General features: G+C 30.5%; 1 protein-coding gene and 1 long non-coding RNA gene across 3 annotated transcripts; both read left to right on the forward strand.

Moving 5' to 3' along the window:
* Positions 1 to 9,727: 9,727 nt before the first annotated feature.
* LOC105435857 lies at positions 9,728 to 11,732 on the forward strand. Its single transcript, XR_969812.2, has 3 exons — positions 9,728 to 10,024; positions 10,652 to 10,696; positions 11,450 to 11,732. It is a non-coding gene; the product is annotated as an uncharacterized LOC105435857 (long non-coding RNA).
* Positions 11,733 to 13,297: 1,565 nt separating this feature from the next.
* LOC101218171 (proteasome subunit beta type-3-A) lies at positions 13,298 to 18,089 on the forward strand. 2 transcript variants are annotated; one of them, XM_004149757.3, is made up of 8 exons: positions 13,298 to 13,476; positions 13,661 to 13,712; positions 13,803 to 13,984; positions 14,058 to 14,165; positions 15,288 to 15,377; positions 15,617 to 15,701; positions 16,827 to 16,921; positions 17,785 to 18,089. In XM_004149757.3, the coding sequence occupies exons 2-8, from the start codon at positions 13,707 to 13,709 to the stop codon at positions 17,831 to 17,833; spliced, it is 615 nt and encodes a 204-aa protein (XP_004149805.1). In that variant the 5' UTR covers positions 13,298 to 13,476; positions 13,661 to 13,706; the 3' UTR covers positions 17,834 to 18,089. The 2 variants fall into 2 exon arrangements, with proteins under 2 accessions (XP_004149805.1, XP_031743186.1); XM_031887326.1 differs by lacking the exon at positions 13,298 to 13,476 and having other exon boundaries at positions 13,640 to 13,712.
* The last annotated feature ends 53 nt before the right edge of the window (positions 18,090 to 18,142 follow it).

Consider the following 18,142-nt stretch of genomic DNA (forward strand, 5'->3'; position numbering starts at 1 on the left):
ATTAAGTATATTTATGATTTTTAAAAAAATAACAAAATATTTATACTATATAGAATAATTTAGAAAACGGAAAAAGTACATAAGTCCACAATAAAACATCAAAAAATACATCTATCAACACTCAATTAATTTGACACTCGCACGCGTAATATATTTGGTACATGATCATGTACCAAGATCGTTTAGATTTGACTACTCAAATCTAAACAATTTTTTTTTTAAGATTCATTTGGTACACGATCATTTATATTTTGTTATTTTTTTGCTACACGATCATTTAGATTTGATCATTTAAAATTGGATTACCCAAATCTAAACTATTTTTCTCAATATTCTTTGGTACACGATTGTTTAAGTTTGACTATTATTTGATACACGATCGTTCAGATTTTCTTATTATTTGATACACGATCGTTTATATTTGACTATTTTTTGTTACACAATCGTTTAGATTTAGCTAATCGTTTAGATTTTGGTAGCTAAATCTAAACGAAAATAGTAGATTTTACAAAATATTTGCAACTTATAGCAAATTCTATCACTAATAGTAATAGATATGTTATAGTGATAGAAAACCATTAACGATAAAATTTAAAATTTTGTTATAGCTTGTAAGTATTTTAATTTATTTTGCTATTTTAAAAGTATCATTTTTTCATAAAAAAATCAACAATAAACTAGCATTGTAGGCTAAATTTAAGATTTGTTCGAAGTATATGGATCAAAATAATATTTTAAATATTTTATTTATAAATAAATGTTTACTAACTCTTTTTCTTCACTAATGTAGTAAATAAATCTAAAGTTAGAAAGATTTGAATCTTTGAGTTGTAAAGAATGGAGTAGATATATGATTTACAATTAAGTCAGAGAAAAATTGTAAAAAATAGTAAATTTGACAAAATATTTACAAGCTATAACAAAATTTTAGATTATATCTATAACAAACATTTTGACAAACATCGATATATTTCTATAAGTGACATTGATAATCAGTAATAGAAGAAATCTATCGATTTCTATCATTTATAAAATCTAAAATTTTTGTTGGAGCTTATAAGTATTTTAATTTATTTTACTGTTTTTTAAATTCTGGTTTGGAGTTAAATTATGTGTGGCAGTCAAATTTCAATTTTTTTTTCCTAATTAACTATTTTGTTATGTATTTAATTAATTAAATAATTAACTAAATGTATTTTTTCTTTGTTGTAAAGATGGTTAATTATATTACTATTAAATGAAACTTTCCATCAAATTGTTTAGGTTAATTATTTTTATAAATTTAACAAAACACCAAAAGATTTACAGCAAATATAACAAAAATAAAAAGTTCATCAAGTTGGTAAAATATTTTCAGAAATTTTAAATTTTCTCTTGATATTGCATATGATTTGTTACTTTTCTTTCTTCTTCTTCGTTGCGATTTATTCATCTTCACTTTCAGATTTATTCAGCTTCTCTTCTAGATTTTCTTTCTTATATTTTTATCTATCTTATTTTTCTTTCTTTCTTTATCTTCTCTTTCTTTCTTCCAGCTCCTTTTCCAAAATATCAAGATCTCGTTTAAATATCATTTTGATATGATCTAAACAATGACTTATCAAGTCAACACGACCATTTAGTATGGTCAATACAATCGCTTAAATATAAAGCCAATTTTTCATTGTTTAAAAAGAAGTATATAATCATGTGGATATGATCTAAACAATCGTTTACGTAGTCAATACGATCGTTTAGATTTGAAGCCTTTTTTCCTATTGTTTAAAAAGAACTAAACGGATCATGTGAATATGATCTAAACAATCATTTACTATAGTTAACACGATCATTTAGATTTGAAGTATTTTTGTCATCGCTAAAAAAGATTACACAATAGTTTTGATACTACTACATGAACACATATCATGATTGTTTAGAAAAAAAATTACACGCATGTGTGTCCGATTAATCGCATGTTGATTGAAACATTTTTGTATTTCCTATTGTGAGCTTTTTCATTTTTCCAAATTACTTTATACGGTATAAATATTTGGTCGAATTGTTATATTTTTGAAAAAACTCCAATTATTTATTTAAAATTAAATTATAATAGTTAGCCATGTTAGTAAATAATTGAAATGATTAAAATTAATATGTCCTTACAAGTAAAAGATGAATTAAGTATTTATTTTATCAATAAATTAATATGTTTTAGAAACTACAATAGAACAAAAAGTTGGTTCATTATAAGATCTAATCCAAACAAATAAAAGTATAAATTAAAATATAATTCAGATCTAGAATCTAATAATGATTTATCTCTTGAGCAAGCAAATCAGTTGACTTAGGAAAACAGAACTACAAAATATGAATATTTCTTCCCAAGTCAATAGTCTATGTTTGAATTAATTCTTTCTTTATAAATCCAAATGTCATAATAAATGCTCACTTCAGTCTCTATTTAAAATAAAAACAAGTTGAAGTCAATTAATGCAATATTGTTTTTATTCCTTTCTTTGTACAGCTGTTCGACATAATAGGTTATTATAGTTCACTCTACGTTGGAGATACCAACTATATTTATAGCTTTATTTGTTACATTACTTACTATTTTTTTTCATCCTCTCTTTTTCATTTTGATACAACGTTTATTATTTTCTATTCAAATAAAAATATTTTACACTCCAAACACAAATTATGATAATTAGCTAGTTACACTAAAATAGTTTGTGCTCTAGACACTAACTATTACAATCCAAGTAACCATTAAATATTTTAAAATACAATCATAATCTTGTACAGGGAGAAAGCTACCATTTTGATCTCAACTTTAAAATGTGGCATTTTTAATTACTTAGATGTATTTATCACTCTAAAATTGTCATTTCAAAAACTTCTTTTTGTCGGTACAAGTTAAGGGTTCGTTTGGTAATGTTTTCTGTTTTCTGTTCTCTGTTCCTTCTTTTTTTAGAACAAGAAACCATGAATGTTTTTTAATACTGTTTGATAACTGTTTATGCTTCTTGTTTGATAACTTTTTTTTTTCAAGAAACAAGAAGCAAAAATAGAAAATGTGTTTGATAACTGTTTCTTGTTTACTTATTTTCTTTGAGATTTATTGTTTATTTTATTCACATCTAATTCAATTAAACATTACACCATTCAATTTATCAAATCTAGATAGAAAAGTCTTCTAGTAATCTTATGGAGATCAAGATTGAGATCTGAAAGATAGAGCCAGGGAGGAGGAGAAAGATGAAAACCCACGATGAAGAGGAGGATTGAAATCTACGGCAAAGAGGAAGACAAAGACCTATGGCGAAAACACAAATCCGAAGCAAACCCACAATGGAAACCCAAATCCACATGAAGAGAAAGAAAAAAACCTAGATCCGGCAAAGAGAAAGACGTTGTGTAGCGGAAGACGATGGTTATTTGGGGAAGACGATGAAGATAAGAGGAAAAGAAAAAGGAAACCACGTGAAGAGTGGTTATTTGGGGAAGAAGATAGACATAAGAGAAAGAAAAAGGAAATCACCTGGAAAAATGAAAATGAAAAAGAAAATAGAAAAATAATTGAGAAAAAAAAAGGAAACGGATAAAAATAATTGAGAAAAAAGAAAAGGAAACCAATAAAAATAATTGAGAAAAAGGAAAAAGAAACCAATAAAAATAATTAAGAAAAAGGAAAAGAAAATCAATAAAAATAATTGAGAAAAAGGAAAAAGAAACCGATAAAAATAATTGAGAAAAAGGAAAATGAAACTAATAAAAATAATTGAGAAAAAGGAAAAAGAAACCGATAAAAATAATTGAGAAAAAAGAAAAGGAAACCAATAAAAATAATTGAGAAAAAGGAAAAGTAAATCAATAAAAATAATTGAGTAAAATGAAAAAGAAAACCGATAAAAATAATTGAGAAAAAAGAAAGGAAAACCAATAAAAATAATTGAGAAAAAGGAAAATGAAACTCACAAAAATAATTGAGAAAAAAAGAAAATGAAACCAATAGAAATAATTCATAAAAAAAAAGGAAAACTAATAAAAATAGTTGAGAAACGAAACAGAAAAACTATTTTTTTCCAATAATTTGTTATAGAATGAGAAACGTTTCGAATTTTTGTATAACGAGAAATAGAGAACGTTACCAAACACCTCTGTTTCTTAAAAAAAATAAAAATGTAATCAGAAAACAGAAAACAAGAACGTTACCAAACGGACCCTAAGTTACTCCTAACTTTAATCATTTTTATTTTTTTTAATATATGTATAAATTGCCATAATTTACTACATTCACATGTCATATTACACCATTATGACTTTACACTACACTCCGTCTTTTAGCTACGTAGAGTAGCTATTTGGGCTTCGAGTAACTCATAGTCCACAGATAGGCAACCCACCATAAAATAGAGATCAACAACAACTAGTCGCAGTCCATGATACTGGCAGTGCGATCGGCAAGGCTTCGTTCCGAGCGATGAGCAACTAAACGTTGGCTCGAGTCAGACGAAGTGCACGATAGACAGGTGAGATATGATGGTGGCAGCCTGTGCATAGGATTTTTATGTAAAAGAAACTGTAATCCTCTTTTCTTTTTGTTTTTTTTTAATGAAAACACTAATTGTTTTGCAGAGATGACGACAGTGGGAGATGACCGCGGATGGAGGAAGGCACAACATGATAGATGAAGATGTTTCACAAGGGTTTGAAAGAGGACACGGCCGCAAAATTTTCAATTTTCGTCATGGTTATGACAAGTGTGGGTTTGCGAGCGTCTTGTAGAAAGGAAGGAGACAAAGTTGGAATAATGGTTTTTTATTTGGATTTTTTTTAATTATACAAAAATTATGTTGTTAATTAACAACATAAAAAATTGTGTCAACAAATATATATGCAAATTCGAAATTAACTTTTTTTTTCTTCAAAATTTCTTACTTTTTATTTTTAGTGACACTTTTCTATTGATTACAAGTGTCATTGTATCACAAATTTGTAGTAGCGAATCTCTAATTTCGTTACTAATTTAGACATCAAGACCTTTTTTTTATGTAATAATGCATGTAATAATGCAGATTAATTCTATCGTCTCCTAATTACAAGTTTACCGTTGATGTTGTGAGAAAGTAATATGTTTTTTTCTTTGACCAAAATTTAATATCAATAGTTGTCATCATGTGAGGGGACAAGATCGATCTACCAAAATAAAATTGAGAGTTCATACAAAATCAATGAAATAAATGCTATAATTATGTTAAAGAAGGACCTCTGAAGGTAGAAGTCATAGGTCAATTAGATCCCCATAACTAAAATTAGGTTGGTAACCTGGTCGGGTAGAATTTCTTTGAATTAGATCACTATAACAAACTCTCGAAGTTGGAAAGGCAATATTGAAGACAGATCTAAGAGACCTTACCTATTTCTAGAGTTTGTGTTGTTCTGAATCCAATAATACAACCTTTTAATTGGTAAGGTCTCTTAAAGACAAACATAAAGGTGCATTATAGGAATCTCATGGTATGATCTAATAAAAAATTAAATTTATAAAATATTTGCCTATAAAGGACCCTTGGCAAGGAACATTTTGTTTAGGTTGGGGTACTTAAGCCGACATTAATGAAGCACCTCTAGTTGGGAATCAATGTGCATGATGAAATTAGTCAAATAATCTATAAGTATACAATAAGTGATTAAATTTATTAAAGCGTTCAATAAATAAGATAAAATAAATATTATTCAAATAATCGAAGTTTTTGGTCCCTATACTTGTAATTTTGTTCAATTTTAGTCATTGTACTTTCAAATGTTCAATTTTAATTCTTGTTAGTAAATCTTAGATTTAGTCTTTGAAGTTAATTTATATTGACATTGATTAAATAAACATAGTACTTTTTATGCGAACAAAAACAATATGTGAATATATTTTTAAAATTTATAGTGAAAATGCTAGTAAGAAAATAAAAAGTAATGAAACAATCTATAATAAAATAGGTAGTAATGACTAAATTTAATATCGATATAAAATCTAGGGACTAAAATTGAACATTTGAAAGTATATGGACTTAAATTGAACAAACTTTAAAGTACAAGAACCAAAGTGATATTTTCACCAACAATCAATATAAATATTATATTGAGTAAATTAACAATATAATGACTTAGTAAAAGTTAATTAGTCAATTTTTTTTTCTAAGTTAATGAACACCCTAGTTCTGAAAACACTTAGTAGAAGAAAATGACATATTTGACATTGTGCTTTTCCTCGAGACACCTTGATGCATCCCCCTATGAATGGTGTTTGCATAAGTCAATATCAAGGTGAGTTGGAGAAAGTATATTATAGTAAGTGGGTGTCACGACCCACCCACAATGCCACCTTCGTGTGTTACAGATGTGGACACAACTTAGGCAGTCCTAGCGCCTCTGAGTGAAATGCCAAAATGCCTAAATTTTAAAAATTAACTTAGCTTGGACTTTAGTAACTTAAAACCATGCAAAAGTGATAGACTATGATAACACTTAAGCGTAAAGAAACTTTATAGTTTTATTCAATGTGAAAAAAAGGTGCATAATTAACTTGGTAACTTAAGGTAACGATTAAGCTGACAATTGAAGTAACAACATGAGTAATAGACAGAGAAAATAATAATCATAAAACAAGAGAAATATTGATGATCCAGTTAGATGACAACGTAACATCTACATCTAGGGGGTCTTAGACCCATAGGAAGAAATCATATATTGCCTTATAAAATAGTTTATGAGTACATCATTATTGTCAACAATATACACATCAACATAAAATAGAATAATGATGTACATAGTCAATCCAAGTTTACTGATACTATATCCTTGGAGTGTTCTACATTGAACCCGTCTCATGTACAACAAGGTATGCTCCTCTTGAATTAGATATCATTAGAAGTTGTTGTTCTCTTTAGATATGCTTAGATTTAGTGTACGTTGAAGATTTTCTTTTGATTTGTTGTTCTATCTTGATGACTATGTGTCACATTTCTTCCAAATCTCCTCGCATGGTTGAATTTCTTAACGATCGGCAAGCATCTCAACAATCTCTTCGTTAAGTTCATTGTAGATCGATTCATGCTAATAGCTTCCTCATTCTCAAATATATTAACATCTTCAAGTAATAACAACATTTTCTCACAATAACTTTCCACACTTTTGGTCCCTTGTCTCAAAACGTACAATTTGTGAAAATAAGTTTTACCTTTCCCGTTTCGGTATAGTAGTGGTGATAAAATGTAATCTCAATTTTCTCCTCCCAAAGCAAATGTTGATGTAATTTGATATACTTCCAAGCAACTAAAAGTATGCTTTGATCAACATGTCAGCTATTTCTTAGAACACTTACATGAATTACGAAATTCAACTACTTATAACACATGAAATTCAGAAGCTTCCTTGACGTACTTGCTTCCAACTTTTTTTTCCTTTTTTCTGAATTTCCAAACCCAACACCGATTTTCAATTGCCTTTTCTTTTCAACCTTCTCATATTAAAAAATTGAACTTCTTTTAGCATTGTTATTTTTTCCCTCAATTATTCAATCAATTTCTTCCATTTAGTTTACTTATTAATTTTTAGCCGCAAACCAGATCCTTGGATACATATATTTTTTTGTTTTTCTTTTTAATAGTACAATTATTTGAATAAAAACAAAGTTGAATTTAAGGATGAAATTTAAAATACTCCCATGGAGAGATATCCTAAGATCTAATACTAGATGATATGAAAACCCTATGATTTGAAATTAGGAACCCAATTCGTGAATCCCTAATATCAGATTCTAAAACCCTCAAATCAATTTGACAACAAACCAAAGGGAAGAACTAGAATTGGATTACTTTTTGATCGAAGACCAAAAGATACTCAACGTTTGAACACTCCACAAGCAAGACGATTAAACTTGTCTGAATGCTCAACATGCAACCCCAGATCAAGAATTACAAATGTTGGTTTGAATCTCCGTCATCAACACAGTGGAAAAGTTCATTTTGAATTCAATATGTTAAAAACCGTTTTTACATCTTAATGGTCAGACTTAAATGAACTCTCTATTTAAAAAAAATCCCTAATGCAACATATTAAAATAACAAAAATTATCCATACTTAAATGTTATTAAAAAAAAGGATAAAATTATAAAATACTAAAATGACATCAAAAATTATTGAATTAAATATAAATAAAAATCTGATGTCTAGGTGGTTCTTATTAGTTACACTTACAATAATCCACTAAGATGGTTAATGAGATTCTCACCAAACTAATGGTAACTAAATGGTGCGTTAGACGAAGAGATAAAAACACTTATATAGATCGAGGTAGAGAGCATATGAACTTAAGATTCTAGGATTATTTGATAAAATATGAAATCACATCCCAACTCTTAGCATCTAGAATACCACAACAAAATGGTGCGTTAGAAAGGAGAAAAACAACCTTGTTGAACATAGTTTGATCAATGATGAGTTATGCTTAATAGTCATGTACCTTTTGGAGATATATAGTACATACTACAATTTACATTTTAAATGTCGTTCCTTAATAAAAGTGTTTCTAGAACCTTTTTTGAACTTTGGAAAGGTCGTAAAGTTAGTTTAAGGCACTTCAGGATTTGAGCTTGTCCAGCCCTAATCTCAAGAAGTTGGAAGCACAGTCAAAAGTATGCCTAATTGTAGATTACCCAAAAACTTAAGACACTACAAGAAATCGAAAGTTTTTCCATGTCGAGGGAGACGTCGAAAAATAGAGCGTCGGCACAACATACAACTCCTGACGCATGTCAAGGGGCATTGGTTTAAGGGAGCAAGCCCGATGCCTTAAATGAAAACGTCGGAACTACTCTGCTATTTTGATTTTTTTTTTATATATATCACCAAGTTTTCGTTGATGCTCAAGGAAAACACGTCAGAAAAAGATAAAATAATGATTTTATCGTTAAACTTTCTTTGACGTCGAGGACAAAAACGTTGGGAAACTTTGGAATAATTATTTAATTGTTCCCTTTCCCTGACACAAATGAGGAACCCGTAGGTGAAAGATTGAAATAAATATATAATCGTTGAACTACCCTCGACGTAGTGGAAGAGGACGTCGGGAAAATTTAAATAAGTAATTAAATGTTGAAGGAAGGTTGAAAACCCTTTTTCGACGTCAATATTGACCGAGTTAGGGAGACTGAATAATAAATTTTAATGTTTAGTTTTTCCTAATGCCATTAGTGAAACGTCGGTCTTGGTTTACACTAACTTAACTTTGACCGTTCCCACTTCTCAATTTTTTTCATATTCGGTTGCTCCTTAATAGAAGCAGATTTGTCGATATTTAATGCAAAATCTGCATCCATACAGCCGAGAAGTTTCTCTAAGCTTTCCTTCCAATTCTTGAAATTCAATCCATTTAACTTTGGGATTGAACTCAAATTTCCAGATATTTGAGTAAGACTAACTGAACAAAGAATGAGAAAATAAATTATATACTCACAATTAATATGTGGTGTAAACGTGAAATTTTCCTTGGATTCTTTACTATTGTCCTATATAATATAGGAAGTTAAATTAATTTGTTAAGAATGGAAGTTAAATTAATGTGTTGAAGAAAAATGCAATGCTTTTAGTTCAAGTTGGGTTAATTATTTTGGATTTTTTAAAGAAAAGGAAAAAAAAAAAAGGAAAAAAAATGGAAACAAACTTATATATATATATATATATTAAAAAAGGGAATAAAGAAAAGAAAGAGGAAAAGATGGAGATGGGATAATCATTCAGTGCATTCTTTTTTTACTCTTCTTCTTCTCCACTGTCTAAGTTTTCTTCTCTCATTTCTCATCTCTTTTTGGTTTATCAACTTCAGACTTGGGTTGAGGAAGAGTTTGAGAAGGATTATAAGCAACAGTTCTGCACTTTGGAGGTTGAAGAAGACAGGAAACACAAACTTAAGTCATTTATCTTCACAGATTGAATCCACACCGACATCCTCTGGTTTTTTAGTCTGTTTGAACTGCTCAAGAGAAAATAAAAGGTGAGGTTTACTTTTTTTTGAAATTTTATTCAATTTTTAACAAGTTTTGTTAAAGAAGTTTGGGCAAATTCTAATGTTAAAGTAATGTTTTTTGAAAAGGCATTTAGGTCACAATTTAGTGTGGAAAATCGTGAAGTCTATGATTTTTTTTAGTTTCTAGATTGTATAGAGCGATTTAGAAGCTCTATTAGGTATGGTTGAAAATATTATTAAATTTTCTAAATATTTCACGAAGAAACTATGAGTAAAAAATGATTGAAAGTAAGCTTAATTTCATAAATGAGTCAAATGTTAGAATAAGACCTGATTTTGGACTACCTCTGTTATGGGCGATTTTTGTAGTCATCTGTTGGGTATTTCATTTTCTTTCCTTCAAGTAAGTTGTAGAGGAGTTCAAAGTGAAGCATCTGATATAAATAACATTATTTTTAGTCAAGTATTGAGAAAGTTATGAATATTTGAAGTTAGGTTGTTGAATTTGAAAAATTAATTTTAAGAAAAATTGTGGAATGTTCTTTTATACTTAAGTTTAGAATCGATGGATGTCATATTTTGTGTGTCATCTTTAGTTTAGTATAAAGATACAAGACTATATAAGGTTTGACACTCTTTTGGTTTGTTTGACAGACTTAAAAGAAATAGACTGAGTCTACACCATGGAATTAACATAAGGTTGTGAGTGGCAAAACATATTTCTAAACTCCTATTTATGTTTATGTTTCTATGCTTTAATTTGATTTCTATGAACTGTTTCAAGCCAAGTTTTAATATTAGGTTTTATGATGAAATTTATACATGAACACGTTATTATCAACTTTCTGAAAAGTAGTTGAAACAATATCATTTTAAGCAAGTATTGTTTTTTTTCTTTAAATATTCAATTTTCCACGAACAATCTGAATAAGCTTGAGTTTCATAAAAGATAATGATAGCATACATAGTTTAATGTTTTCGTATGACTTTCTGAAATTTTTGTTAACAATATGACTTAGATGTTGAGCTCGAGGCTATATGGTACCGTGTGCACATAGGTTAGATTTCGTTGTCGAGTTTGAGTGTACTCCGTAACATTGATGTTGTCATGAGTGTTGGGGCAGACCCCACTACAACAAAGACAAAGGGAGTGTTGGGCGGGTCCCACTACATTGTAGAGCTAGTAAACGTTGGTTGTACTGGGCATGCCCTACACAATATAGATTTGTCATGTTAGTTAAAAATAGATATGCCTTGCTATATTTCAATGACAAACTTGCTGAGTATTTGAGAAAACTGTTAGTAGTACACGTTTATATTTAAGGTTTTGACTAAACATATAAAAATGTGTAAGGTTTTTCATGTGCTCTGATTTCCAGAGTTACAGTTTTGAACTTAATCACTCACTTAGCTTTATAACTTACTCTTCCAAAATGTTTTTTCACTTTTCAGGTAGAGATCGAGCTCCCGATGCCTGATAAACTACCTTAGTCTGCTGAAAGCTCTAAGATCATTAGCCAGTACATGGGTGGAGTTGTACATAGTCTATTTTGTTATGTGTTTATTTGTCTTTGAAGGATTTAGATACTTTACAATTTATGTAAGCTCTGCGTGTTGTGATTGTATAAACTTTTGTTGGATATCCTTCTACTTAGGATGTCTTAATCAGGTTTATTTGCTAAACCAACTGTTTCAGGGCTACATTTCCATGTATGTCTATGGGTTGTTTAGGTTCCGTTGTGTTGTGTTGCATGAAAAGTAGTTTATATACAATATTAGCATGTTTATCAGGTTCAATAGTTTATCAAAATTGACAGGTATCGTTAGAGGAGAGTGATGTCAGTCGGCTTCATGTCGTCTTCCAGGCTAAGTTAGTAGGTCGTTCGAGAGGGGGTGTAATATGTCATAAAATAAAATATGACAAAATAATTTCACATATATGGTGGGTCCCTTTTACAAGATACCTAGCACAACATTGATATTCAACCTTTGGGTAGAGATATCAACTTTAGTACTCTCCAATTAGCCTTTCTTTAGATTGACTATTTTTCACATGAAAAATCCTTATAACTATCACTTACTCATTGTCACATGCATACTCATAATTTGGCCAAATAATTATCTTCCTTTGGACTGATAATCATTCGTATAAATCCAATGAATATGCATATCCTATATTTTAGAGTTAAACTAATCTAGATAACAGAGGCTACTTTGGCAACATGTTATTTTGTTAATTCAATCTAAAATATGAGACACAATAATGATAATTTTATTATTGTAAAAAAAATAATGGAGGAAGAACATAAATCTTTATCAAAATTCACCAAATAATTGGTTTCATTAAAATACAATTCATGCAACATAAGCATGTGAACATCCCAAAAAATTATCATTCAAGTTTAATCCGCATAATGATAAATTAATCTTGCTCAAATTAAACTTGAATTCACAACATGAATAATCAAATCTTAAATCTAGATCAATTAAACATAAAACCACAATATGATTAATCAAATATTGAACCTACAACATGATCAATTAAACTTGTATTCACAACATAATTAATAAAATATTGAATCAGATCAATTAAACCTAAGACCATAATATGGTTAATCAAATTTTGAATCAAGAAACCAATAAAAAAAAATTCCAACAATCCAACATGAAATTCATGCCCTGGTACCACTTGTTGGCATAAATACTTTTAAATCTATAAAATAGATCAACCCAAGATCATTCATGTTAAATTGTTAAGAGTAATTTACGTACTAGATTTCGTTGATTATTACTATAAAATAGCTATTGTCTTCTCAATCAAAACCCTAAATGTCATTAGTGGGATCTTTCTCTTGATAGAATAGTAGAAAGATTGAGTGCCTATTGTTTTAGTATATTGGAGACCATAGCTCTAAGTCCCTTTTATATACTAGTTCAATTAGGATTTCTATTAAATCCTAATCAATCTAGAGTAGGCTTCTACCAATTTAATCCATACTCAATTAGGAATCTTGAATCTTAGTTAAATAGATAACATAATAGGTCAAATTTAATAAAATAATAAATTATAATAAATTATTAATTCACGTACCAATTATATGTATTATTATTTAAATACATCTAACTCTTCTCATACATAACATTGAAGTTTATCGCCAGAAAATTCCAAGACTTTGTGTATTCCTTAGTAGCCCAATTTGTTGAGGCCCAAAATAGAGGCCCAATTGAGTTGGTTTGTCCATTTTTCAAATGGAGACCACTGGTTCAGTTATGAACTCGTGGGTTTTAGAAGTAAACCCGAAAAAGAAGATTCCGATAATTTTAAGAACTTAACAAAGTAATAATTAGAAAAATTAACAAACGCAAGAAACTGAGGCAAAGGGGTTGGAGTAAAGCCCAAGCCATCCAATATCTACTAAAATCAAGTGTGTTGCTCGTTCCAGCATTTCTCTTTGCGATTCAACTCTCTCTTCTTTCAGGTTTCGATTTCTTCTTTCATCTTCAAAGATTCAGTTCATTTTCCATATCTCATTGTTTTCCTTTTTAGGGTTTTGGAATGTGATTCTGTTCCTTTGATTTTAATTTCCGTTTCGATTTCGGCGCAAACATTTCCGATCGACCTGGACTGACGATTGCTTACCCTTTTTTTCCCTCATATCGCAGAGATTCTCATAGTTTTTCCACAAGGAAAGCTTCATTTTCTGACCTGATGTCGGTGCGTTTTTCTTCTTAGCATTATTTTGCTGCTTCTGGAACTTTTAATTAGCGTGTAGTTCATTATTTTGATATTGGATTGTCATTGTAGATCTTTGAGTATAATGGAAGTGCTGTAGTTGCGATGGTGGGGAAGAATTGCTTTGCCATTGCCAGTGATCGTAGGCTTGGTGTTCAGCTGCAGACTATTGCCACAGATTTCCAGAAAATTTACAGGATTCATGACAAGCTATTTCTTGGCCTTTCGGGGCTTGGTACCGATGCTCAGACACTGTATGTTTCTGTTGGTGGATTTCTTTGTTTTGGTCTAATTTGTCATTGCTTACCTCCTGCCCTTGAAATGAAGGTATCAACGGCTTGTTTTCCGGCACAAACTGTACCAACTTCGTGAAGAGAGGGACATGAAGCCTGAGACTTTTGCTAGCCTGGTCTCAGCTATTCTTTATGAGAAAAGGTTGGACAACTACTTAGTTATTTCTTTCCTCTTTTTCAGTACCCATATTCTCTATTTCTCGTTTTCGATGAAAAAATATGGATGGGATTTCTATAGGATTTCCACAGCTTCCTTTGTGTGTGTTGATTCTTCTACCAATGTAATTCTTGTCCTTTGGTGTGAGATTTTAAGCTAACTTGAGAGTTTATTGCTTGGGAACCTTTCAATGCTATACAGTACATGCATGTAGTTAGACCGTGTTATGGAATTGGTATATGTTTGAATGACTAATAAGATATTCTATACTTAGTTTAAAATAGGATTGCAAGTTGAATTTCTGGATTGTTGAAATGTGGACAAAGTTGGGAACTGTATTGGATCAAGTGTCCATCTCAAGATAGTTCCTAGTCTCTAACCTAGCATTTATAGGCAACAAGATCTGTTGTGACATAATAACGACTGTGTAATTGTAGAATGAACCTTTACTCTCAGTAGGATGTAAGTTAGTTTTTCACATATGCCATGAATATACCAAAAGGTTAATGATAGGAATGCAATTAGAGATATTGTAAGTGTATAATAGTAATTAGGTAGGCCGTAGGCGGTGGTTATGGGGTTTGGTTATAAATGGAGGGACTGTGGAAAGAGGAAGTTAGCATTGGGTGAGTGAATAGGTTGGGAGAGATATCAGAAGTGTCAGTATGCAAGTACCTCAAATCAAATGTTTAGCTTGTAGTTTCTTCTTAATGTTGCAACAATAAGTTTGTATGTTTTAAGTGTTTGGATACCAAACACTAGTATTATTTGCATGATCTGAATACTTATATTTTGGTCTTCTTAAATTTCATGAAGTGGATCACAGTACCAAACTAAACTGTCTCAATTACCCTACTTTATAGAAATGGCCATGATGAAATTGTGATATTATGGGATTGGGTTAGTACTAAGTACTTATCGCTCTGAAAATTTTTTGTTCTATAGTTTTTTAATAAGTCATCCATGGATATCAATTGACAGGAGAAGGGTTGTGTTTATAACATTTTCTATAAGATTCATTCTTTTTTGATAAGAGGTTGAATTTATGACTGTTATTTGGTCTTTTAGTATGGATAAAAACTCGTATATCAATTTTCTTATTTGTAGGTTTGGTCCATATTTTTGCCAGCCTGTAATTGCTGGATTGAGTGATGAAGACAAACCCTTCATTTGCACGATGGATTCCATTGGGGCCAAGTGAGTACTCTCTTTTTCTCTTTTTTTTTCCTAGTTACCAACTTCTTTATTTTGTTTGATTTTATTTTTCTCTAAAATCATTATTTGCATTTCTTCATTTTGTTTGAAATGTGCATCTGGCTTGAAGTTGCAGCCTCTGCGACACATTGCATTGGAATCTGATTTCTGAGATGAATATTTTGCTAGATTTAGGATTATTAAATGTAAAACTCATATGTGTCAAATTCATTGGTTCACAGAGAGCTTGCTAAGGATTTTGTTGTTTCTGGTACTGCATCGGAGTCCCTTTATGGTGCTTGTGAGGCAATGTTTAAACCTGACATGGTATGTTGGTATACTCCATTTAAATATGCTTTATATTTGTAATTGGGATTCTAAATTGCTTTACATGAGGATGCAGTATGCAAAAGAAAAGAGAACCCTTAAGAGGAAAGACTTCAGAATATAGTACTAAATGCCATGGCTTTGGCTTGAGAATGACGAATACATGAAAACAGGGATGCAGAAACAGAATCATAATAGAAGAAAAAGGATTAAGTGTATGTCCATAGAAGGAAGAGGCAGAGAAATTAGTGCACGTGTGTGTTAGAAAGAGAGTAGAAAAAAATCTGATTATAGATGTACATCAACCATTTTAGAGAATGGAAGAATAAATTAGGGAAGTAAAACACTCTTCTAGTTGGAGTTGGAAAATCAGACATTCATGGATCAAAGGAATTGGTATGTTCATGGACAATCATTGGAAAAAGAGAAGAAAAAAGTGAAGATCACTCTTTGGTCATGGATAGTGACTTAAAATGTACTGTGGTGAACTGATGAAGTGATAAAAAAATCTGAATTTCGAATTTCCTGAGAGATGGCCAACATGGCGTCTTTGAGTAAGAGCATTGAAGGTTAAGACAAGTATATGAGTGGCACTGGGCATTTATCAGTTGGTTAGATTGACATTCGAAAATATTGAAAACCAAAAGCAATAAACTTATGGGTTATTTTCCAAAGACCGAAAAAAAGAAGAAAAAGGAGAACTAAGTTAAAAAACCGACATTTCTTTAAATTGGCACCCAAATGTTGTAGGGTCATGCGGGTGTCCCGTAAGATTAGTCGAGATGCGTGCAAGTTGGTTCGGATATAAAAATGAAATTTCAGTCGCCCTATATTATTGGGCGCCTTTAATTATCCAGTTTTGAGATAGTGGTTCAGCTTTTAAAAGACAGTCCAATATGGTCTTGCCCTTTTGGATTTTTAATTGAACACCTCCTGTTAGAATGGAAAGCCACCATAGATTCTTTTATCTGATTGTGCTATGCTGCACATGATGTTCAAATTTGTCCTATTGATTGATAGCACCTTAAATATTCTTGTTAGGAAAAAATATTGTCATAGTTCTTTTCTTTTGTGAAAATGTTCTCAACTAAACTCACTCCGTTGATTCATTTTTGTAATGCCCAGGAACCAGAGGAATTATTTGAGACCATCTCTCAAGCGCTGCTTTCTTCTGTGGATAGGGACTGTTTGAGTGGATGGGGAGGGCATGTCTATGTTGTGTAAGCCACATATTCTTAACTCTCTATGTTTAATGGTCGATATATCTTTCTGGATAGTTTATTCGTGTGTGTGTTTTTAAGAAGTTTGATGTGGATTGTGATTACTCTGGTAGATATTGCTTTTGCCTTACAATTATATTACTTTGGACGAAATAATATTCATGACATAAAATTACCTTAATACACCAATCCACATATTATAAAAAAGGCAATAATAATGATAATATCTGTAACAGAACTTGTCATGAGGAAAATTGTGCAATTTATTAATTGACTAGGTACGCATTATTATGTCTTGTTTCATAATTTTCGTTTTTGGTTTTCTTAACAATTTTTTGGTAAACTTTTCACCTTAAAAACACAACGAATTCTATGCAAAATTTCAAAAAACAAAACCAAGTTTTTAAAATCTACTGTTTTCAAATTTTGGCTAGGGTTTTTAGATTTTTTTTCAAAAAGTAGGTAATAAAAGAAAACTCTACCTAGGTCCCTTTTCTCGACAATAGACTAGAGACTACGGATAGTAGTTGTGGGAGGGTGGGGTAATAAAAGAAAATTTCTAATCTTTTGATGTGTTGCATGTAATTTTTTCTCTCTAGTTAATAATTTAAACGATTATGTTGTATTCAAATAATAGTAATAATAATAAAATAATCTCAACCATTATGGACACCCTGAGAATTGAATCAACATTTCAGAGATTTTTCTTTCTTTCATTGTAAACGAAAAAAAATTTCTTTCACATCTACCTAACTCTTACCTTTTTCTCTTTCCCTTTTAACCTTCTTATCTCTGTTTACCTTTTCCGATTTTTCATTGTATATTTGTCACTGAAATTACCCTGTAATGTGTCATTGTTGCAGTACGCCTACTGAAGTGAAAGAGCGAATCTTGAAGGGACGCATGGATTGATCCATTTTTTTGATGTTTGAAAGATGACTTGTTTCATGATTACTTCAAATTAGGCTGCAGTCCAGGGCAATGGAGTTCACGAGTGAAATGCAAGACTTTCATGCTGGGCTGAAACTTGTAATGTGCTCTATATAATTTGACATGGAATTGGCTTTATCTAGAACTGTCTACTTGAGACAATGTTTATGAAACAAAATGTGCCTTTTGGTTCCAAAATTGATTAATTTAGATTCGAAAATTTCCAATTACTTTTTGATATTGATGGTAACTTAGCTTGTGCAAATCTGTTATATTCTGTCTTATCCATCC

This window comes from Cucumis sativus, chromosome 6 (assembly GCF_000004075.3).
Source record: "Cucumis sativus cultivar 9930 chromosome 6, Cucumber_9930_V3, whole genome shotgun sequence".
NCBI classification, from domain to species: domain Eukaryota; kingdom Viridiplantae; phylum Streptophyta; class Magnoliopsida; order Cucurbitales; family Cucurbitaceae; genus Cucumis; species Cucumis sativus.

Coding starts and splice junctions, on each gene's coding strand:
- LOC101218171 (XM_004149757.3), top strand. Junction 15,378..15,616: donor ATGGATTCCATTGGGGCCAA/GTGAGTACTCTC, acceptor ATTGGTTCACAG/AGAGCTTGCTAAGGATTTTG. Junction 15,702..16,826: donor CAATGTTTAAACCTGACATG/GTATGTTGGTAT, acceptor TGTAATGCCCAG/GAACCAGAGGAATTATTTGA.